The 19,953-nt window shown below is 53.4% G+C and overlaps 3 protein-coding genes across 3 annotated transcripts; all 3 read right to left on the bottom strand.

Moving 5' to 3' along the window:
* Positions 1–1,672: 1,672 nt before the first annotated feature.
* LOC120712735 (LRR receptor-like serine/threonine-protein kinase RGI3) lies at positions 1,673–5,547 on the bottom strand. Its single transcript, XM_039998601.1, has 2 exons — positions 2,660–5,547; positions 1,673–2,556 (listed from the first exon to the last, which is right to left on the bottom strand). The coding sequence occupies exons 1-2, from the start codon at positions 5,505–5,507 to the stop codon at positions 2,060–2,062; spliced, it is 3,345 nt and encodes a 1,114-aa protein (XP_039854535.1). The 5' UTR covers positions 5,508–5,547; the 3' UTR covers positions 1,673–2,059.
* Positions 5,548–14,322: 8,775 nt separating this feature from the next.
* On the bottom strand, positions 14,323–16,113 carry LOC120712734 (pathogenesis-related thaumatin-like protein 3.5). Its single transcript, XM_039998599.1, has 3 exons — positions 15,912–16,113; positions 15,122–15,803; positions 14,323–15,044 (listed from the first exon to the last, which is right to left on the bottom strand). The coding sequence occupies exons 1-3, from the start codon at positions 15,991–15,993 to the stop codon at positions 14,915–14,917; spliced, it is 894 nt and encodes a 297-aa protein (XP_039854533.1). The 5' UTR covers positions 15,994–16,113; the 3' UTR covers positions 14,323–14,914.
* A 367-nt stretch (positions 16,114–16,480) lies between these two features.
* LOC120713502 (F-box protein At3g07870-like) lies at positions 16,481–19,192 on the bottom strand. The gene is made up of 2 exons (XM_039999451.1): positions 18,270–19,192; positions 16,481–16,592 (listed from the first exon to the last, which is right to left on the bottom strand). Exons 1-2 carry the CDS (start codon positions 19,190–19,192, stop codon positions 16,481–16,483), a joined length of 1,035 nt encoding a protein of 344 aa, XP_039855385.1.
* Positions 19,193–19,953: the final 761 nt, after the last annotated feature.

Raw genomic sequence — 19,953 nt, 5'->3', positions numbered from 1 at the left:
TGCTCTTACTTCTGATATCTGGTCTGGCAATGCTAAGGAGGATTACCTTAGTGTGGTTGCTCATTTTGTGAATGCTGATTGGCAACTAGAGAAAAGGATCTTAGGTCTCAGGTTGATTGATGTGTCTCACAATGCTGAGAATATTGCTGAGCGTATTACTTCTGTTATTGCTGATTATGGGTTAACTGATAAAATCTTTGCTGTTACACTGGACAATGCTGCTGCTAACACTAGGGCTATTAATCAACTTAATCCTGTTTTGTCTGGTTATGTTGGTAGCTTGTTCCTGCATCAAAGATGTGCTTGTCATATCATAAATCTTATTGTTAAGGCTGGTTTTGAAGTGTTTAAGCCAATGCTTGGTGCATTTAGATCTGCTATATCATTTCTAAACTCATCTAACCAGCGCATTGCTGCATATAAGTCATATTGCATTGCTGTTGGTGAAAGACCTCGCAAGTTTGGCTTGGATATGGATGTGAGATGGAATTCTACCTATCTTATGTTAAAACATCTCCTGCCCCATAAGGCCACATTCTCTGTTTTCATCACTACTCAGCATCCTTTGGTTGATGGTCAGCCACTCCTGACAGACCAGCACTGGTATGTTGCTGAAAATTTTTTTGAATTCCTTGAACAGTTCTATGATTCCACTGTTGTTATGTCTGGTGTTTATTACCCCACATCTCCATTAATATTGCATCATGTTCTTGAGATAGCTAGCGATCTAAATAATTATGAAAATGATAGAGACTTAAGATCAGTTGTGGTTCCTATGAAAGATAAGTTCTTGCAATACTGGTGTGACATACCCATGCTCTACTCCTTTGCATTTATACTAGACCCTAGGGCTAAGCTGAAAGGTTTCACCAATGTTCTTAGACTTCTATCTCAGCTTAATGGTAATGATTACTCATGCTACTTGACTGAGGTAAGGGCTGAGTTGTCTGTTATTTTTGCTAAGTATGATGAGAAGTTTGGTGGTGTAAGGTTGCAAAGGGCTGCCCAACCAGGCCCTACAGGTAAGAGAAAAACTGATTGGGGAAGAATCTTTGGTGGTGAGTCTTCTTCTTCTGGTTCTAGTTTGTCTGGTACTACTCTTGGTTCTGTTACTAGTTCTGGTTCTACTTCCTCCTTGCATAGAAGAACCTCTGCTAGTGCTCTGTTGCAAGCTGCAACTTCTGGTGCTTCTCTATCATCTGGTTCTGAATTGTCTGCCTATCTGGACAGTGATACTGTTAACCAGTATGATGATGATTTCAATATCTTGAACTGGTGGCATGAGCATAAGCTATCATATCCTGTTCTTTCAATTCTAGCTAGAGATGTAATGACTGTTCCTGTTTCAACAATATCATCAGAATCTGCATTTAGTATGACTGGCAGGATTATCGAGGAGCGACGACGCCGTCTGGGCCCTGAGGTCGTGGAGATGTTGGCTCTGATCAAGGACTGGGAGCAAGCCGATGCAAGACTTCAGCATCTCATAGAGGATGAAGAACTTGAAGAATCATTTGAAAACTTATATCTAGATGTTGAATCTGTATAACTATGTAGTGTGGACTGTGGACTGTGGACTTGAACTTGTGATGAACATTTGAACATTTAGAGCTGTACTCTTTTCCTTTGTAGGGTTTTGTCCTCACGAGGTGTGGGGTTTTACTTACAAAGGTTTTTAACGAGGCAGCACCCAAAACAGCTCAATAAATTTGTTATCATGAAATGTGCTTCTGTTTTGTGATCTTTTGTGAATTTGAATCTTAGATTTGAAATCTTGAAATCATTCTGAGTTGAGGGAGTGGCAGCCTGGTGCAGATGCCTAGCCGGGCTCGGGCTGGCACGGCCCACGAAGCCCGCCTGGCATATCGGGCCGGCCCGGCACGTCAAACAGGCCCTCGTGCCGTGCTCGTGCACAGAGCTGGGCACGTGGGCCGGCCCGGCCCGGCATGATTAGTTATCCGGTCTAATCGTGCCGGGCCGGATCGGGCCGTGCCGGGTCGGGCCGGGCTCGGCCCGTTGGACATCTATAACCAGCACCTTCTCCAAGCATGCTAATTCATCAGCTAGAGTAGTCGGACATGGCGAACGAGCAGCTGGACGAGCCGCCCTTTGGCGGCAGCGGGCTCCGGGCCGGTGACCGCTGCGCCTGCACGGCCGGCGGCGCCGCAGCGGGGGCGGGGGTGGCCGCGGAGTTGCACGCCGGCTGCTCCTTCCCCTCCTCCCCGCCCCCGGCGGGCCGCCGGACCTCCTTGAGCAGCGCCACGACGTCCTTCATCGCCGGCCGGTCGTCGGCGCGGTGCGCGACGCAGAGCATGGCCACCGCGAACACCTGCAGCATCTCCTGCACCTGCGCCTCCGGCTTGCCGCGCAGCCGCGGGTCCAGGAGCTCCGCCGCGCCGCGCTTGGCCTGCAAGTGCTCCCGCACCCACTGCACCAGGTGCGCGCCGCCCGGCAGCGTCGGGTCCAGCGGGTGCCTCCCCGTCAGGATCTCCAGCACCACCACGCCGAAGCTGTACACGTCGCTCTTCTCCGTGATCCTCTGCATGGACGCGTACTCTGCTTGGTTTCATCATCAAGATTCAAGAAGAAGAAAATGTCAGACAAAAATGTAAACAAAATTTTCGATAGCTAGCATCGACCACAAGGAATCTTTCTTTACCTGGCGCGATGTAGCCGTAGGAGCCGGCGATGCGGGTCGGCTTGGAGGAGTCGACCTTGGCGGAGCCGGAGGCGACGGCGCCGGAGAGGACGCGGGCGAGGCCGAAGTCAGCGAGGTAGGGCTCGTTCCGGGGGCCGAGCAGGACGTTCATGGCCTTGATGTCGCCGTGCAGGATGGCCGGCAGGCAGTCGTGGTGGAGGTACGCGACGGCGTGCGCGACGCCGAGCGCGATGTCGTAGCGCGCGCCCCAGTCGGCGGCGCCCTTGACGCCGCCGCGGTGGAGGAACCCGCTCAGGCTGCCGTTGGGGAGGTACGCGTAGAACAGCAGCTTGGTGCTCCGGTTGGCGCCCCACCCCAGCAGCCGCACGATGTTGCGGTGGCGGATGGAGCCCAGCGCCAAGATCTCGTTGCGGAACGCGCCGGCCTCGTCGGAGGACCACATCTTCTTAACCGCCAGCGAGTCGCCGCCAGGGAGCCCCACGCGGTACACCACGCCGGAGCTGCCCGTGCCGACCACGTTCGCTGACGTCAGCGCGCGCACCACCTCGTCCACGGAGAAGTCCAGCTTCTGGTACAGGGTCACCTCCCACGCCTCGTCGGCGCCGTGGATGGCGCCGTCGCGGCGGCGCGAGCGGGTGAGCACGTAGGTCGCCGCTAGGAGGAGGAACGCGCTCACCACGGCCAGGATCGTCATGGCGAGCTTCAGCGCCGAGAGGGCCGCGTGCCGGGACGCCTCGGCGTCGGCGCCGGCGCCCACGACGAGCAGGTGGTTGCCCGCGATGTCGCTGAGCGGAAGCTTCTGGAAGAAGGGCGTGTCCGGGAGGTCGCCGGAGAACGCGTTGTAGGAGATGTTGAGCACGACGAGGTTCTCGAGCCTCGCGAGCGGCGCAAGGCTGCCGGAGAGCTGGTTGTACGACATGTCGAGGCTGCCGAGCTTGTCGAGATCGCCCAACTGCGACGGGATCTCCCCGGAGAGCCGGTTGCAGCTGAGGTTAAGTGAAATCTCGAGAGACGGGAGCTTCCCGAGCTCCGGCGGGATGCCGCCGGAGAGCGCGTTGTCGCCGAGGTCCAGCAGCTGGAGCTTCTCGCAGGAACCGAGCTCCGGCGGAATGGCGCCGGAGATCCGGTTCCTCCCCAAGTTAAGCTTCGTCAGCTCCGGCAACAGCCCAATGCCGGGGCCCAGCAGCCCGGTGAGCTTGTTGTCGGAGATGTCGACGAACTGGAGACTGCGGGGCAGCTCGTCCGGCAGCGCGCCGGACAGGGCGTTCGAGTGGAGGTCCATGAATTCCAGGTTGTCGCAGCCGGACAGCGCCGCCGGCAACGGGCGGACGAGGCGGTTGCCGCCCAGGTCGAGGAAATTGAGGTTCTTCAACCTGCCGATCTCCGCGGGTATCGCCCCCGACAGCCGGTTGTTGTTGAGCCGGAGCCGGTAGAGGTTGGTGCAGTTGCCGATCTCCGGCGGGATGAAGCCGGAGAGGTCGTTGTCGAGGAGCAGCAGCTTGGTCAGGTTCTGCAGCGCGAAGAGCTCCCTCGGGACGGCGCCGGTGAGGTTGTTGTACGAGAGGTCCAGCGACTGCAAGCCCTCGCACTGGGACAGGCTCGCCGGCACGGGGCCGGTCAGCCGATTCTGCCACGCGTAGAACAGGGTCAGGTTGCGCAGCCGCGGGAAGTCGAGGCCGATCTCGCCGGAGAGCTCGTTGTTGTCCACCTCGATGTCGGTCAGCGACGTGCAGTTGGAGAGCTCCGGCGGGATGGCGCCGGTGAGCTTGTTCGTGCTGAGCTGGAGCTGCTGCAGGTTCGGCAGCGTGCCGAAGCTGCTCGGGATGGGGCCCGTGAGCGAGTTCAGCGACAGGTCGATGAGCACGAGCTCCTTGCAGCCGGCGATCTCCGGCGGGATCGTGCCGACGAGCTGGTTCTGCCATAGGAGCACCGTCTGGAGCTTGCGGAGCCGGCCGAGCTCCGACGGGATGGGGCCGGAGAGGGAGTTCTGGTAGAGGTAGAGGCTGGTGAGCTCGGTGCAGTTGCTGATGCTCGCCGGGATCGGGCCGGTGAGCATCGCGGTGTAGATGGCGATCGTCTGGATCTTCCTGAGCTGGCCGATCGTCTCCGGGAGGCTCCCGGACATGCCGGTCTCGGCGAGGCCGAGCATGGTGAGGTCGGTGCACCCGCCGATCTCCGGCGGCAGCGGGCCCTTGAACGCCCGGTTCCCGCCGGCGCGCAGCACCTGCAGCTTCTTAAGGTTGCCGATGCTCGCCGGGATCGCGCCGCTGAGCTCGTTGTCGTAGAGCGTGAGGGAGGTGAGGCTGGTGAGGTTGCCAATGTCGCTGGGGATGGCGCCGCGCAGCGAGTTGGTGTTGAGCGCCAGCGTCTGGAGCTTCCCGAGCCGGCACAGCTCGGCCGGAATGGCGCCGGACAGCTGGTTCTTGCTGAGGTCAAGCGTGGTCAGCTCGGCGAGGTCGCCGAGCTCCCTGGGGATCGCGCCGGTGAGGTTGGTGCCGGAGAGCACCAGCGTCGTGAGCGAGGGCGCCAGCGGCCGGAGGTCCGCCGGCGCCGGCAGCGCCCCGCCGAGGTCGGCCGACTTGATGCTCAGCGACACGACGTCGCCGCGCGGGCCGCACGACACGCCGGACCACCGGCACGGCGTCGCGTCGGCGGCCCGCCACGAGTCCAGCGCGCCGCCGCCGCGCGCCGCGTTCGTGGTCATGGACCCCTTCCATCGCAGCAGCGCCTGGCCTTGCTCGTTGACGCCGTGGCACGGCGCGAGCAGCGCCGGGGAGAGGCACGCGACGAGCGCGAGGGCGAGGAGGAGCCTCGCTGCGGCGGTGGCGGCGCGCAGGCGTGGCGGCATTGGTGGCGAGCCCCGGGGGGTCTGGCGAGGACCTGGAGTGGTGGCGCCTCTCCTCGTTGCCTTGGGATCGTAGAGGGGGAGACCCCAGAATTTGTTTATAGCACAAAGGCTTTGGAGATCTGGATCCAAATGAGCAAAGGACTTGACTACTCAGAGAGGGCTCTCCTTCTATCCGGAGCATCTCCAACAGACGAGGAAAACAACTCTGCATCGCTATCTGTCTCTCTATACAATTGAAAATCGTTGTCCAACAGCATCGCCATCCGGATCTCCTCGCGATCCGGCTCTGGATATTGCTCCCCTCCCTCGGCATCTATGCCGGGCTGCAGCTCCACGGACCAAAATTGGCGGTGGGGTAGGTCAAATCGACCGCAGCGCCCCTCCTCGGCGGCGGCGGAGCTCGGACCCGCAGGCTGGAGCGGGCGAGCGCCGGCGACACTGCGGCCGGGCGGGAGCGGACGCCGCGAAGCGGAGGTGCCGCAACCGGTGAGAGAAGGTGGCGGCGCTGCGGACGACAAGAAGACGGCGGCGCGGCCGGACTTTGGAGCGCGGGGGAGAGAGAGAGAGAGCAGCAAGGACGCCACCGGCGCCTCTTCGCCGGCCTCCGCCGCGCGCCCCTACTGTCCTCCCCTTGCCGCGCCGCGTCACGCCGGGGGAGGGGCGCAGAGGGCCGCCGGTCTGGGGTGGAGGGGAGCAGAGGCCGGTTGGGAGGATGAGGAAGGGGGAAGAAGATGATGATGGGTAGGACCCATACGTCAGTGGGTGTGGAGGGGGAGAAGTGAATGAACTGTTGGGATTTGGAGAGTTGGAAATGGAGAGTTTGTTGGAGTGAGTCCCTTAATATGGAGAGTAATCTGTGTAGAGAGTCAGATAGAGAGTTAAAAATGGCTCCTCTCTTAGAGATGCTCTAACGCGAGACCCCCTCCCACACATATGATTCTGTGTGGGTCCCACCTCGCCTGGTCTTCTTCTACCTCCCGTTCGCCCTCCCTTTCTCTGCCTCCGCCTGCATCTGCCCCCGCCGGCCCTCCCCCTGCCGCCGACCTCCCCCTCGCCGGCGTCGCCTCCGACGCCGGCGAGGACCTCCACTCCAACCCCCCCTCCCCCTCCCTCCCATCCACCTCCATCCGCCCCCCGCGGCCGACCTCCCCCTCGCCGGCGTCGCCGGCGGCGAGGACTGCCGCTCGAACCCCTCCCCTCCCCCATCCCGGCCACCTCCACCGCTTGCCCCCGCCGCCGACCCCGCCCATCGGTTGTCCACCACCACCCCGGTGGCGGCACCATCGCCGCCGGCCTCGCCGCCCACAACCCGCATCCTCCGCCGGGCCGGCCGCCGCCCACGGCCATCCCTCTAAAGCCACCGGCCATGGAAGCTCCCCCAACCTGAACCCCCAAACCCAAATCCAAACCCTAACCCCGCCGGCCGCCGACCGCCCCGCCCACAACCCGCCGGAGGAGTTGGTGTCCTCGCCGGAGTTGGAGAAGAGAAGAACTGCAAATCGATTTATTTTGTTACTTTCTTCTCACACTAACTGCTTTCTCATGTGTAGAGATGGAAGTGAGTTGGAGGGCTCTCGATTTAACCTTAAATCGAGAGGGCTCTCCCTGTAGGATTCTCGATGAGCAAATAGCTCACCTTTTACAGGATATTCTTTTCAATAAACAACAGATTTCATTAGGTACAGTGGCTTGTGCTCTCTCTTCTCTCTAGCCATAGGCACAGGATAGTCTTCGAGATTTGTGCTTGACTGCTATAGTAACTGCAAATTGGAGATGTCAGTTTTTTTTTGAAGAGATGGAGATGGCAGTTTCGCTCCAGCACAAATCTTAAAGCCATAACGGCGATGATAACACGAATGGTCGCTTGTACAATTGCTTTTTGCATTTCTAAGCAGTAATCAGCGTGAGTGATTGGTCTCTTGTACCTAGAATAGGTGTTGCAAAATTGGGTACTTGAAGTTTCAGATCAGGAAGGAATATTAGCAATTTTCTGTTGAAGTGTGAGGGAAGAAAGAAGATGGAAGGAAGATGGGATGGAGCCCAGTTGATGGCATCATTGCCATTGGGGTATGTTTATCCCCCAGTTGATGTACTCATTATCGCCATTGGGTGATCCTGAATTGTTAATTGCTTGCTGCTGGGCTCAGTTGAGAAGGTTAGCGAAGAACATCTCTTCCTCCTCGGGTTCCGGGAAATGCTAATTGTAATTCCCTCGGTGATCTGAACCTTTATCCTTTGTTAAGTACGGTGTTCTAGCGCCTGTGAAAGTTTGTTCTTTGTACTGCACTGATGCAGGGGTGGTCAGAAGTTAACAGCGCCTGCTGCTGGTGTTTGTTTACTATTCCTTTGACATGCTCCCGTCTGGTCCTTACCTTCGAAATGTTTCTGATGGTCTACACCTGCAGTGATTCAGAACTGCTTCTGAGGAAAAAAATCAATCCAAATTTGTTTTACAGTGACAACGCCAACTGTCAAATTCTGTGGAAAAATCAATCCAAGCTTGAATAGTCTCTTCAGTTTGGCAAAGCATCTCATCAGTGCATATGCGTCCTTAGTGAAACTGCTGATATTTGTACTATGATCTTACTTTTTCTTTGAGACTTAACGAAAAAAAATATTTTACTTCTTGACGATGGAAGGTTCAGAAGCGCCTGTTACAATCAGAGAAAAATCATGCAGCAGTGTGTTGCGGTGAACATGCTCTGTGATCTTGGTAATCCAACCTGCCTGAGACACATGATCTGGCTAACACTTCCTATAGAAAATCCATCACAGATCTAACCTGCATTCCTCTTCCCCGGTTGTCGTGGCTCTAGAAAGAGGGCCACCGCCGGGTGGCGTAGTGCACCCGCCTAATCCCAGAGGGTGGTTATTCGGGGAAGTGTAAGCGATTACTCAGATCTTCTCATGAAGCAAGAACACTCGAGGATTTAGAGTGGTTCGGGCCGCCGGAGCGTAATACCCTACGTCCACTGAGAGTTGTATTGCTCTTGTGTCTGTGGATGAGTCTATCCTCTGCCTCCAAGTCATTTTCTCTTCTCTAACGGGTGTCTCCCTTTTATAGCGCAAGGGAGGCGCGTACACAGGTGTTGGACCCCGACAGGTGGGCCCAACGAGGATGTATAGTATACCACGAAAAAAGATATTAACAATGCTTTGTGAATCTCTTGCCGGATACGCTTCATCGCCCTGTAGACTCTCTGACCGAGGGGGGTCTTCACCTGTCCCATCGGCGAGGTGCCGTTGAGGCGGTGTAGGTTGCGGCTTAGATTGTTGGGTCTACCGTGTAGGCGTTATGATACTCCGTCGCCGAGCTGTCGTGTCTAACTGGCGTTGCAGACTGACGCGCGTGGCGTGGGTGGCGCCAGCGGCTGCACTGTGCGCCTCGATAACGCGCGATCAACAGTACAGCCTGGCAAAAGTCACCCGTATTGAATGCGGTAGGTGAGCGAGTCTTCCCGAGGAAGCCTCGCAGCCGCGCACGTGCCTGCGCCTGCGAACACGTGGCGGCTCCGGACCCCCCCCCCCCAAGCGGGGTGTCTGCTCCCTCCCCGCTGAGGGGTCCGTATAGTATATGGGGGTCCGGGACCCCGTGGGGGGTTCGGGGCCCCCGGCTGTTTTGGCTGAGCGTTCCCTTCTCCGGAACACGTGGCGTCACCGGACCCTTCCCTAGCTAGGGACGGGTCCGGGGCCGCTGACTGGGTGAGAAGGGCCTCGGACCGCGAGGGCCTGGCTGCTCAGGCCGTCAGCGCGTAGTCAAGGATAACTACGAGGCTCTCGCCTAGACACAGCAACACCTCTAGGACACATGGTGACACCGGACCCGTCCCCGAGTGGGAAGTGGGTCCGGGACCGTTGGTCTGGTGAGATGGAGCCGGACCCCAGGGGTCCGGCTGCTCAGCCCCTTAGGGTGTAGTTATGGATAACTACGCTAGTCTTGACACAGCAATAGGGGTACCCTAGTCCAGAGGTACCAACACCGGTGTTTGTCTCAGATCTGCACAAACTTACAGTAGCAGCCTGCCACTGATGACTGCACATATACTGCCTAGAGGCTATGTTTCTATCCGTGTTAAAATATTTTCCAGCGGCATATTATACTACAAAATTTTAAGTGTTTCTGTGATACCATTCCACTATTGAGTATTACTGGATCATCTGACAAGAAATTGTGCTCTTGCACATGGAAAGGGAACTAAACTTTTGGGAGGTCTAGCAGTGTAGCCACTAGCCTCACGACACTAAGCGTCTCCCTACTAGTAATTCACATGGATGAGAACTATCTTTTGTGTACATAAACCATCTCTAAATTCATAAAATATTTCTTTTCAGTTCATCAGTATTCATATGGACGTACGATTTACTGTTTCTACATCTTTTGTGTGCTATTTTCTAAAGTTCAAAGAGCATGATCACATCACATGCCTAACTTTCCGAAGAAACCCAAAGGAGTGCAATAGAAAACAAGGGCCGGCAAACCCTTATTACTGTCTGTGAACTCAATCATAGGCATCAGAGGAGTGTCTTGGGTTAAAGAAAACGAGCAAGTGTGGTAGAATAAGCCAGGAATCTTTTGGGGCACATGCAGTGAAGGAGTATAGGTTACTTAGTATGAAACCCTAGGCAGATAAAATATTGCCAACTTAACCGTGGAAAAAGGGTGGCCATCCGCTGGAAAGTAACAGAAAAGGATTAGGTGCTAGTGAAAAACTGAAACTTTTAGCAAGAGCATGTACATGTCTTTGAGTAGAAGGGGCTATGAGGGCAACCTTATTAAGACAACATTTAAGCTATGGTAGTTGAAATTATCGGAGTTGATCACCTAAGTTAATTAGCATCTTCTTCAAGATTCAACTAAATTCAAATTGAATATGCAACAAAATTATTGTCTCAAATGAGCTTTGTGTTAGTTGAAGTATGCTCTGAGTCAACATCATCCAACAGATATACCACAAGAGCATGAAAAATACAACAGCTTTAGGTTAAAAATGAGATCAAATTAGCGATGGCAGCCATGTTAGGGGACATGTTAGGTGTCACACATGGCTCACACGGTTTAAGTATTGGGGATGGAAGCATCATGGGAATACAGAGGGCTCTGGATTTAGATCCCATCACGGTGCTGTGACCTAATGGTGGTGTGATCAAAACATGGGCCACATGGTTAAGTTATAAGCGAGGACTTATCGCGGGTTTAAATAAGATGAAACTTGTACCTTGTTCGAGCTGTGATGCATGTTCTTTTACATCTCATTCTTCCGTTAGTTCTCTGACACCAGAGCATTTTCCAGCCCTGCTTGCAGCCAAGATCTGATCTGATCCTGTAGTAATTTAAAAGTTTCACAGAACATGGCCGAACTGCTATGTACTTGATAGATAGATCCAGTTGATGAGTTCCTGCAGGTACAGTGATCAAAAGCAGGTTATGATTGTTGGTATTACATTTACCGAATGTGACCTCTGTCAGATCGGATCATTCTGCTGCAAAGAAACAGCAGAAGGTTAAACAATGATGAAAGAAAGATTAACATTTAATTACCCTGCCATTAGACGCTTCTACCAACGTGTTCTTTGGCGAGCACTAATGCTGTCAGAAGGCAACTTACTTGATATTTACTATAAAAAAAATTAGTTTTACCTAGCAATGCTGTGGCACCTGTAAATTTGAGTACTGAATTACTGCAGCTGATGCACATGAATATCTTGCTTGCGACTGCAAAGTAATGCACCAAAAATGCTAGACCTAACTGATCCAAATTGTACTAGCTAGCTAACACATCTAACGTCAACGGATAAATTTGCTAGTGACTAAAGCATTTACTGACTTACCCCTAGTGACTTGTGTAAAGATGGTACATTCTACTGGTAACAGAATGCAACAGCTAAAGATAGCTGCAGAAAGGTAAAGGTCCCACGCAGTCACTTCTTGCTTCCAAAGTGCAATGCCTAAAGGGCTACTGGAGAGTAGAGACAGGAGTCCAAGGTTTCTGGCCTGGCAACTGCCGCCCCAAATTGCTGAGGTTGGCGGTGTTCTGTCTGCCTCGGTCTATGTCTATGTGATCTGGTGATAGCTTGACGTTGTTTCCAAGCTTCAGAACAAATTAATCTCAAATATTTAAGAATAATTAATTTACATAAGATTTGAGCTTGGGCACAGCGCTTTTGGAGATTTAGGAGCTCACATCCGATCCATAACATGCATGACAAAGCAAGGATCTGGCTGGGCCAAGAGATATGAATAAAAGCCAAAGTTTAAGGACCAAACCACATCTCAACTGATCTTTGTGACTCCTTTTCGTCCTCCACGTGGTAACACCACTGATTAGCCGCAAAGCGGATTAGGAGGCCATCATAATCCATAATTTGCATGAGCACTCTCATAATGCAATTGCTGCGGAGCATACCCGGTGCAAACTTCTCCAATTCTCATCAGAAAAGACCTTGATTTCTAAAGATAATCAAGAAATCCCTGCAGATCAGCACACGTTTATCAGCATTCAGCAGGATGTGGACTGCCACCATGGTAGTTCAGGAGGCACTACTCCATGTTTCTTTCTTTCCTTATAAAACTTCCAAAAAAGAGTGGTTTGTCGTGCGCTTTGGAGAGCAAGGCGGGTCACCTTGATTTCCCCTTCCCGCCCTGCCCTTTCCTAGATCGTTTCAAAGACTTGCTCTTGCTCAACATGCTGTTTAGAAGAAGCCATGGCAATGTATAAAGATTACAGTGGTGTGATGTGTGTTGAGGCGTGCAGTTACAGTGCCAGTGGTGCCATGGGTCACTGTCTTCAGTGTCCCCTAGGTGCAAGACCTAGTGGTTGGCGACGATTTGTGCTCCCTGGTTTTCAGGATTTTGTTGGCTTAACGCCCACATCACTGTCTTCATCTTTTTTGTGCCTCTGGGCACTAATCTATTATTCTACTTCTGTATCAGGAGTGGGTTATTATGTGGGTCACAAAGACTGATTAGTTTGCAGTTGGGTGTGATTATGCACGGCCGTTCTATTGCCTTTTAGGAGGGCCACTAGACAAACTATGCAAACAATATCAAGTGATCTATTTTTAAAAACATTCGGGATTTTCAGCACTTATTCAAAGAAAACAAACAGCACACATGCAAACACAAGAGCAGTTCCAAATTTCTAAATAGTACAAAAGTTTTCTGAAGCATTAACAAAAAGATGGTGGTTTGACTGAATGTGCATGCTCACACGGCTGCAGAGCAATTAGAGGAAAAGACAGACAGACAGTTTTGGTTGATTCGATTACCAACTCTATATACGATTGCGCTAGCAGCCTTGGATGTTTCTGAATTCTGAGATGATCAAAATTTAGACTTCACCGTCTATCGGCGACAATTATGGAGCACTATATAGTTGGGCCTGCAGATGTATTTGTATATCTGCATTTCTGCAGGCGTGTTGAGTGCCTCAATTTGCATTCCGGTCAGCATCAGTGCAAGGCTTCTTTTATTTGAGTTTGATGATGTGTCATTCTGCTAGAAAAGCTTACACCATTATTCACTCCGTTCGGTAGCCAGCTCCAGTTCCAGCCCAACAGTATTTTTCTCTCACACCACTCCACCCACCAGCTCCAGCTCTAACCAGCCCAATAGTATTTTTCTCTCACACTATTTTAGCTCCAGACTCCAGCTCCAGCCTGCCGAACGCAGTGATTGTAGATTCGATTCTCTAATCTGTTTTGCGTCGATAATTCTGATCTTATTGGAAGGCCAAGAGGATGTCAGCACCTACGCATGAGAGTCAACTGTTCTGCAGCCCACAATCCATAAAAAGGAAAACACGATTTTAATCGGATCCTTCTGCTAGCCTTCTCGAAAGCGATAATCCCCTCGGGAAGACAAAGAAATGCGGAAAAACAAAAAGGTCCGTGGCGGCTGTGCTGCATCCGCATGCATGTCTTGACCTTGATAGACTCTGGGCGGCCATCAGGGTGAGGATTCAGAAGCTCAGGACCATGCCTGCGGAACGCAGCTCGGGCATGCGCTCGCGCGCAGCTCGGCAGGTCTGCGGCTCCTCCTTGGGACGATGAACGCTACCCGCGGCGCGCGCCCACCCACCGCACCCCGGTCGGTCCTGCTCCTGCTCCTGAGTCTCGGAACCAGCACGGTTTCCAGAAAATTCAGAGGGAACGCGATGCAGAGAAAGCTTGCGTCGCAGAATGTCCGAGCGCCGTCAGAACGCCGGCAGCCTGCGCCGAGACGAGGTGTGTGTGTTCAGAGGGACAGCGTGAGGACGGGCCAAATCCCCAAACGCTAGAGAAATCAATTAATTCTCGTAGAATAAGATGGAGCCCTCCAAACTCCAAAGCATATCCAAACCGATACGTAGAAGCACTCTGTTTCTCCTTGAAATTATAAGAGCATCTAAAAGAGCTTAGCTAAGAAATCTAATTAAATGAAGAGGTAAAAGACTATGTAAAAAAGTAAATAGCTTCTCAAAAGGTAGGAAACTAACAGTGGGCGCGACCTCTGCTGCCGCAGGTCTGAGCTCCGCCGCCGGCGGGCGCGACCTTCGCCGCCGCGGGTCCAGCTCCATCGTCGGCGGGTGCAGGGCGACGGGCGTGCGGGGAAGGGAGGGCCGCGCGTGAACAGGAGGATGGCGAACGACGGGGCATAGGCAAAGATGCCTACCGGGAAAGCCAAGATGCAACAAGGACGAGTTTTAGGATTTTTTTCTCTTTTTTTATCTATCTACGGTGATTTATATAAGCTGTTGGAGTTGCTTATTTCATTTCGTTAGAAAAAACTTGGATCGCACCAACGTCTACATAATTTACGATGCATGTCATAGATTCATATTAAAAATATATATTAGTTAAATGAAATATTGTACTAATGAAACGAAACGAAATACACGAAGGGAGTATATTTATATCTTTTGAGAAAATATATGAATTGTATTGGGCCGGCCCGTGCCCACTGTGCTTGGGCTTTGCTGGCGACGGCTCGTGCCGGGCACGTCCCGAAGAGCCCGAAGCCCAATATGACTATGACGAGACGGCGTGCACGCGCTGGACGAGCCCGGCGAACTCGCCGCCGCCGTACGCGGCCCAGTTGATGCCGTACCGGCAGAAGAACATGACGGCGCAGGGCCCGTTGAGCTTGGTCACGGCGTTGGAGTCCTGCACCTCCTCGCCCCTCGGTGTCGATGGCGTACAGCGCCGCGACGGGGCCGACGACCCGCCCGGCGGCGGCCAGGGTGGCGTCGAAGCGCGCGCACTCGCCGTGGCCTAATCAACAACTCGCCTATCCTTTTAGGGTAATCGCATATGGTGCCTACTGCCTATCCTATACAAATTTGAGGGCATCATCGCCTTTAATTTTTAGATGGACAAGAAAATAACTGAAAGATCGAATGTACTATATCAGGATGATTGCTCCTTGATCCTCACGCTGAAATCTGCAGAGCCAAAAAGATGAGGGGCAGCAGAAGCAGGAGCCTCGATGTGATCGGCCAATAAGATCGGCCGGAGTCGTTGCAGACAAGCCGATTGTTGTGGAACGAACACACATCTTTCCTGAAACACAGGACACACGGAGCTTTGTTCGCATGATCAGCAAATCCATAAAAGATCCTAGCTAGAGCTTGCAATACCTCTGGGAGCAGAAGGCGATGATGTAGTCTGCGTTGGAGCAGGTGAAGAGGCTGCTGCGGTCGTCGTAGGCGTAGCTGTAGGCGGTGGGGCAGGCGGCCTTGAACTTCCCCGAGTAGGCGGTGGCCCCGCACGTGCCGGGGCCCCCGAACTGGCCGCGGCAGCAGTAGCGGTCCGTGTCGAACACGTCGCACGCGCTCCGGCACGCCACCGTCCGGCCGCCCGCCCGCACGGCCAGCTCCGGCGGGCAGGTCCGGCGCAGGTCGCCGTCGCAGCCCGCGGCGGTGCAGTTGCCCCGCCCGTTCACCGGCCGCACCGCCACCGGCAGGTTGAACCCGTCCACCAGGCTGACGTCGTAGAAGTCCCGCGCCGGCGAGAGCGTGAACTCGGCGAGGCTGGCCGGCGGCTCGCCCGACGCGCCGCCGCACCGGAGCGCCGCCCCGCACGCGCCCGTCGCGCACGACCCGTTCCCGGACGCGTCGAAGCGGCAGCCCGTGCGGGCCCACACGCGGCCCGACCAGCCCCCCGCCGGCGCCGTGAACGCCACGGACTGCCCCGGCCGGAGCGCGAAGCCGCCGCCGCTGCCGAAGCTCTCGCTGGCGGGCGTCACGGCCGGCCAGATCGTCTCCTCGCACAGGTTGACGATGCCGAAGACTCGGGCGGAGTCGACACCCCGCGGCGCGCCTGCCAACACGTATGGATCAGGTCAAACTTGATCTACGCATCCCCCTCGTGTATTGGATGCTGCTTCGTAGACGTCTGCTGCTGTTCTTGGCAAAGTGAGATCAGTACCTGAGAAGAAGCAGAGGAGAGCCAGAGGCAGCATGAGATGAAGGGCACGTTTTGACCTCGAGGGGAAGCTGATCGTCTTCATGCTGCCCACGTATGAAGTCCTCCTCAAAGACCAAACGAGCTAATGAGAGGTCTTCGATGCATTAATCCTTTGGGTTTATAGATGATGATGAATGCTATATTTTAAGAGTACTTGTACTTTGCAAAGGAATACGTGAGACGGACGGTGGCCAGAGCGAAGCAACACCTTGCTTGCATCGCAGAGCCTCTTCATTCCATCTCCCTCCAACCATCCTTCCTCAGATTCCTAATAGCTGCGTTGAGCCGGCAACAGGTTTTTTTTTTTTGAGAGCTGAGCCGGCAACAGATTAATAAAGTAAAAATATTACAGCCTGATTATAACCGTTGCCGTAGCCTGTTGTGCACGATCAAGAGAATTCATGAATACAGGTACTGTAGGAAAAAAACGCGTTGTTTCTGTCTTTGTGTTTACAATTTGAACAAGACTGCACTCGTTTCAAGATTCAGCTGGACTTGCGCGTGCTGGCTTGGATCCGCCACTGTCATCGTCATCTTTGAATGCCCGGCAGCGGCTCAAGAGTCTCGACGTAGGCGAAAACCTTGAGGTCGCCATCGCTTTCCTCCTCGCTCATGACGAGCTCCTCAAAGCCATCGGGTGCTCTAGGAGAAGGAGAAGGAGAAGGAGAAGGAGAAGATGAATTAGGCACTTTTAAAATCTTAATTTATGGCTCCAATTAGTTTGCACAAAACTTAAACTAATTCAAGCTATCTAGATGTACAACTACAGTTCACCTTAGTGTGAAACCCTCATCCAAAAAATTATGTAACCTATAGTCAATCCTAACAGAATACTACACTAAGAAAATAAAGACACACAAGTTGCAATATGAAATGCGGAAGGTTAAAGAGATGGATGAGAGGAAGCGAACTCTCGACACAAGGATTTATCCCGTGGTTCGGATTGCCACAAAGATGCCCCTACGTCCACGTTGTTGAAGCACTCACGAAGAGTATCGCTTCCCGGCAATCAAGTCTCTTCCGTGAACACAATCACGGTCACCTTGATCCCGATCTTCACTAAGGGAGATTGCCCACGAAGGAGAGGTCTCCGTCCCCTGCACAATATTGTCGACGCCGCTCCACACCAAGCCGGAGGGTCGTAGACTTGCCAGCGAGCCACCAATGCTCCAAGGATGGCCGACGCACCAAGATACAAGGATGATTCACTCTAGAACCACAATACAAGGATCTAAACCTTGCTTGATCACTCACTCAAGAGCTAACCTTGCACTAACACTCACAAAGCTTGTGCTAAGGACTAAGGATTTGATCTTTATGCTCTTGGATGTGTTGGAGGTGTTCTTGGGTGTGTGTGGGATGTCCAGCAACTCCAGCAAACTCAAAATGGCCGGGGTGAGGCGTATATATAGGCCACCAAGTCTTGTAACCGTTGCTCCAACGGTCAGCAGAAAACAGCACACCATCGGATGAACCGATGCCTCTGCATGGGGTGGCGTCGGTTCATCCGGTCACTCTCAGACCTGAAGTAGCCGTTGAGCTTTTGACGCACTGTCTGCAGCACCATCGGTTTAACCGATGACTGTGTGTCGGTTAAACCGGTCACTCACAGCACTCAACTAGCCGTTGGACCTCTTTCTCTCCTACTGACGTCATTACACCGGTGCTATGCTCCGATGCACCACCGGTTCAACCGGTGCTGAAGGCGTGGCTCTTGCGCGCTTGACATTGTCTCTGGAACATAGTACATTGAATGCACCGATGCCTCTCCTGACACCGTCGGTTTATCCGGTGCTTCACTTCTTTCTTCACTTGATCTCCAGAGGCGCACAGATTTGTGCCAAAGCCAGGGCGTCGAATCTTCCGACAACCATCGGATGCACCGATGCTAGGGCATCGGTTCTTCCGGTGCTACTGATTTCTACAGAACTCGTCCAATTCAGCGTTTCTTTGAGTTCTTTCTTCGTGTTTTGCTTTGTATGGCCTTTTTACTTCATCCCTGGGATCTAGAAATGTTCACTTAACCAAAGCGTTAGTCCCATTGATTGCGTTGTCATTCGATCACCAAAATCACTCGAAATGACATAAATGGTGCCATGTTCATTACAGGTCCGGCTCCTCCGCTGCCCGCAGCTGCGGCCCGTCGCCCGTGAAGCCGCCCACCTTGTGCCGGTGCAATAGTCTCCTCCCCCCACCCACGGTAGACCCAGCCCCCAGAGGCGCCCCAGACTCGGTCGGGCACTCGATGGCCGATGCCGTGACACGCGCAAGATGTAGCATCCATGCATCAACTGCGGCGCCGCAACTAAGGAACTGTACGCCATCGTCGGCGCCATCACCTTCACTGCAATGTCGTACCTCCGGGTCCAATGCGGCAGCACGCCTTCTCCATCCCGCACCCACACCTCCACCCTCGCCGTCGCCGCCGCCGCAACCACCACCACGGCCAGCCTCCCGCGGACGTTCGCCAGCTTCCACCCGGCGTCCTCCGGGATCGGGCCGAGACGGGCGGCCGGCGGCGCGGCGAACGACGCGACGCTCTCGTCCTCGAGGTCCAGCGCCATCATGCGGTCGGAGAACGCATCGAGCCAGTACGTTCGCCCGTCGACGGAGATGGGCTCGCACTGGAGGTCGTAGGTCACGCCCGGCCGGGTGTCCACCGGCACCTCGCGCCACGCCGCGTCGTCGCCCACGGTGAAGACCTGCAGTGCGGAGACCGCCTGGCGCCGCCCGCACGGGATGTGCACGACCTTGTAGCGCCCTGTCGTCAGGTGGTACCCGAAGCTGTACTTCCCCGGCAACCTCACCTGCTCCTGCTCCCATGACCTCGGCGCCGGCGGGAGCGCCAGCGCCTCGCTGGTGATCAGGTTGGTCACCGTGATGGCAGAGAGGAAGCTACCGCCACCATTGCCGACCGACGCCATGGTCTCGTGCAGGCAGAGCAAGCCGTTGCATGTGCCTACCATCTCGATTTTGCTGCGCTCGTGGGAGCAGGGGTAGATCCACTCGTGCCGGCGGAGCCCGTCCTTTTTGTCGAAGACGAGGGCGCGGGAGCAGTTTCTCTGCTGACTCATGAAGGCGAGGGCGTTGGCGCCGACCTGCCGCTCCGGCGTGAACTCGTTGATCATGTCGCGCCACCGCTTGCAGGCCAGGCGGAACCTCCGCCGTGAGCTTGTCGGTAGGAGCACCAAGATTTGCATGAGGACGTCGTCGGGTAGGCGGCGGAAACCCTCGTCCGCCATTGTGGCACCGCGCCTGTCGCGGGTCGGTCGATCTTTTTTTTTTGAAGTTGAAGTTAAGTTAAAGATCGATCTTTCGTTGGAATCCAACGAATCGCTTCATCAGTTAATATAATACAGGAGGTCGATCAAATTTACACGGCGGGACCGGCCTCCAATTTCGAACTAGTTAATAACTAAGATTAATAATTAAGATCTGCCATTTTACAGATTCCCTATATATATTTCTATTTGTTACACTATTTCTGGTTACTCCATCAGAGTTCAGACAGATCATACGCATGTTTTATTACAACATCGCATCAATAGATTCGTATATTCAAATAAATGGAGTTTTATAATTTGTTATCCTCGAAATAATATCATCATACATTTTATAATATGTAATAGTATAGTTTTATAATATTTTTTCAACATCACATCCATTTTATAACAATATATTATCATATTTTTATAATATGTAATAGTATATAGTTTTGGCCAACAAAATAAGCATCCATGTTCACCTCAAATTACAATATTAATCGGAATAATGTTTTGTATTCGAAGTCATTTTTTACCCCAAATTCTGTCTCATGAACGCCCAAACATTAGCTTGTCAACTTGCAAATTTCAACAACAAAAAATGCCTATATGGTAAAGCATATTTGCTTATAAATAACGCATATTCGATGTTTTTGCTAATATTTTACCTGAATAAGTCTCACAATTATAGACTATATTTTTGAGTAAAGTGCAACTTTGGCCCTTAAACTTTCTTAGCT

Source organism: Panicum virgatum, chromosome 6K (assembly GCF_016808335.1).
Source record: "Panicum virgatum strain AP13 chromosome 6K, P.virgatum_v5, whole genome shotgun sequence".
Classification (NCBI taxonomy): domain Eukaryota; kingdom Viridiplantae; phylum Streptophyta; class Magnoliopsida; order Poales; family Poaceae; genus Panicum; species Panicum virgatum.
This window is presented reverse-complemented; position numbering and strand designations above follow the sequence as displayed.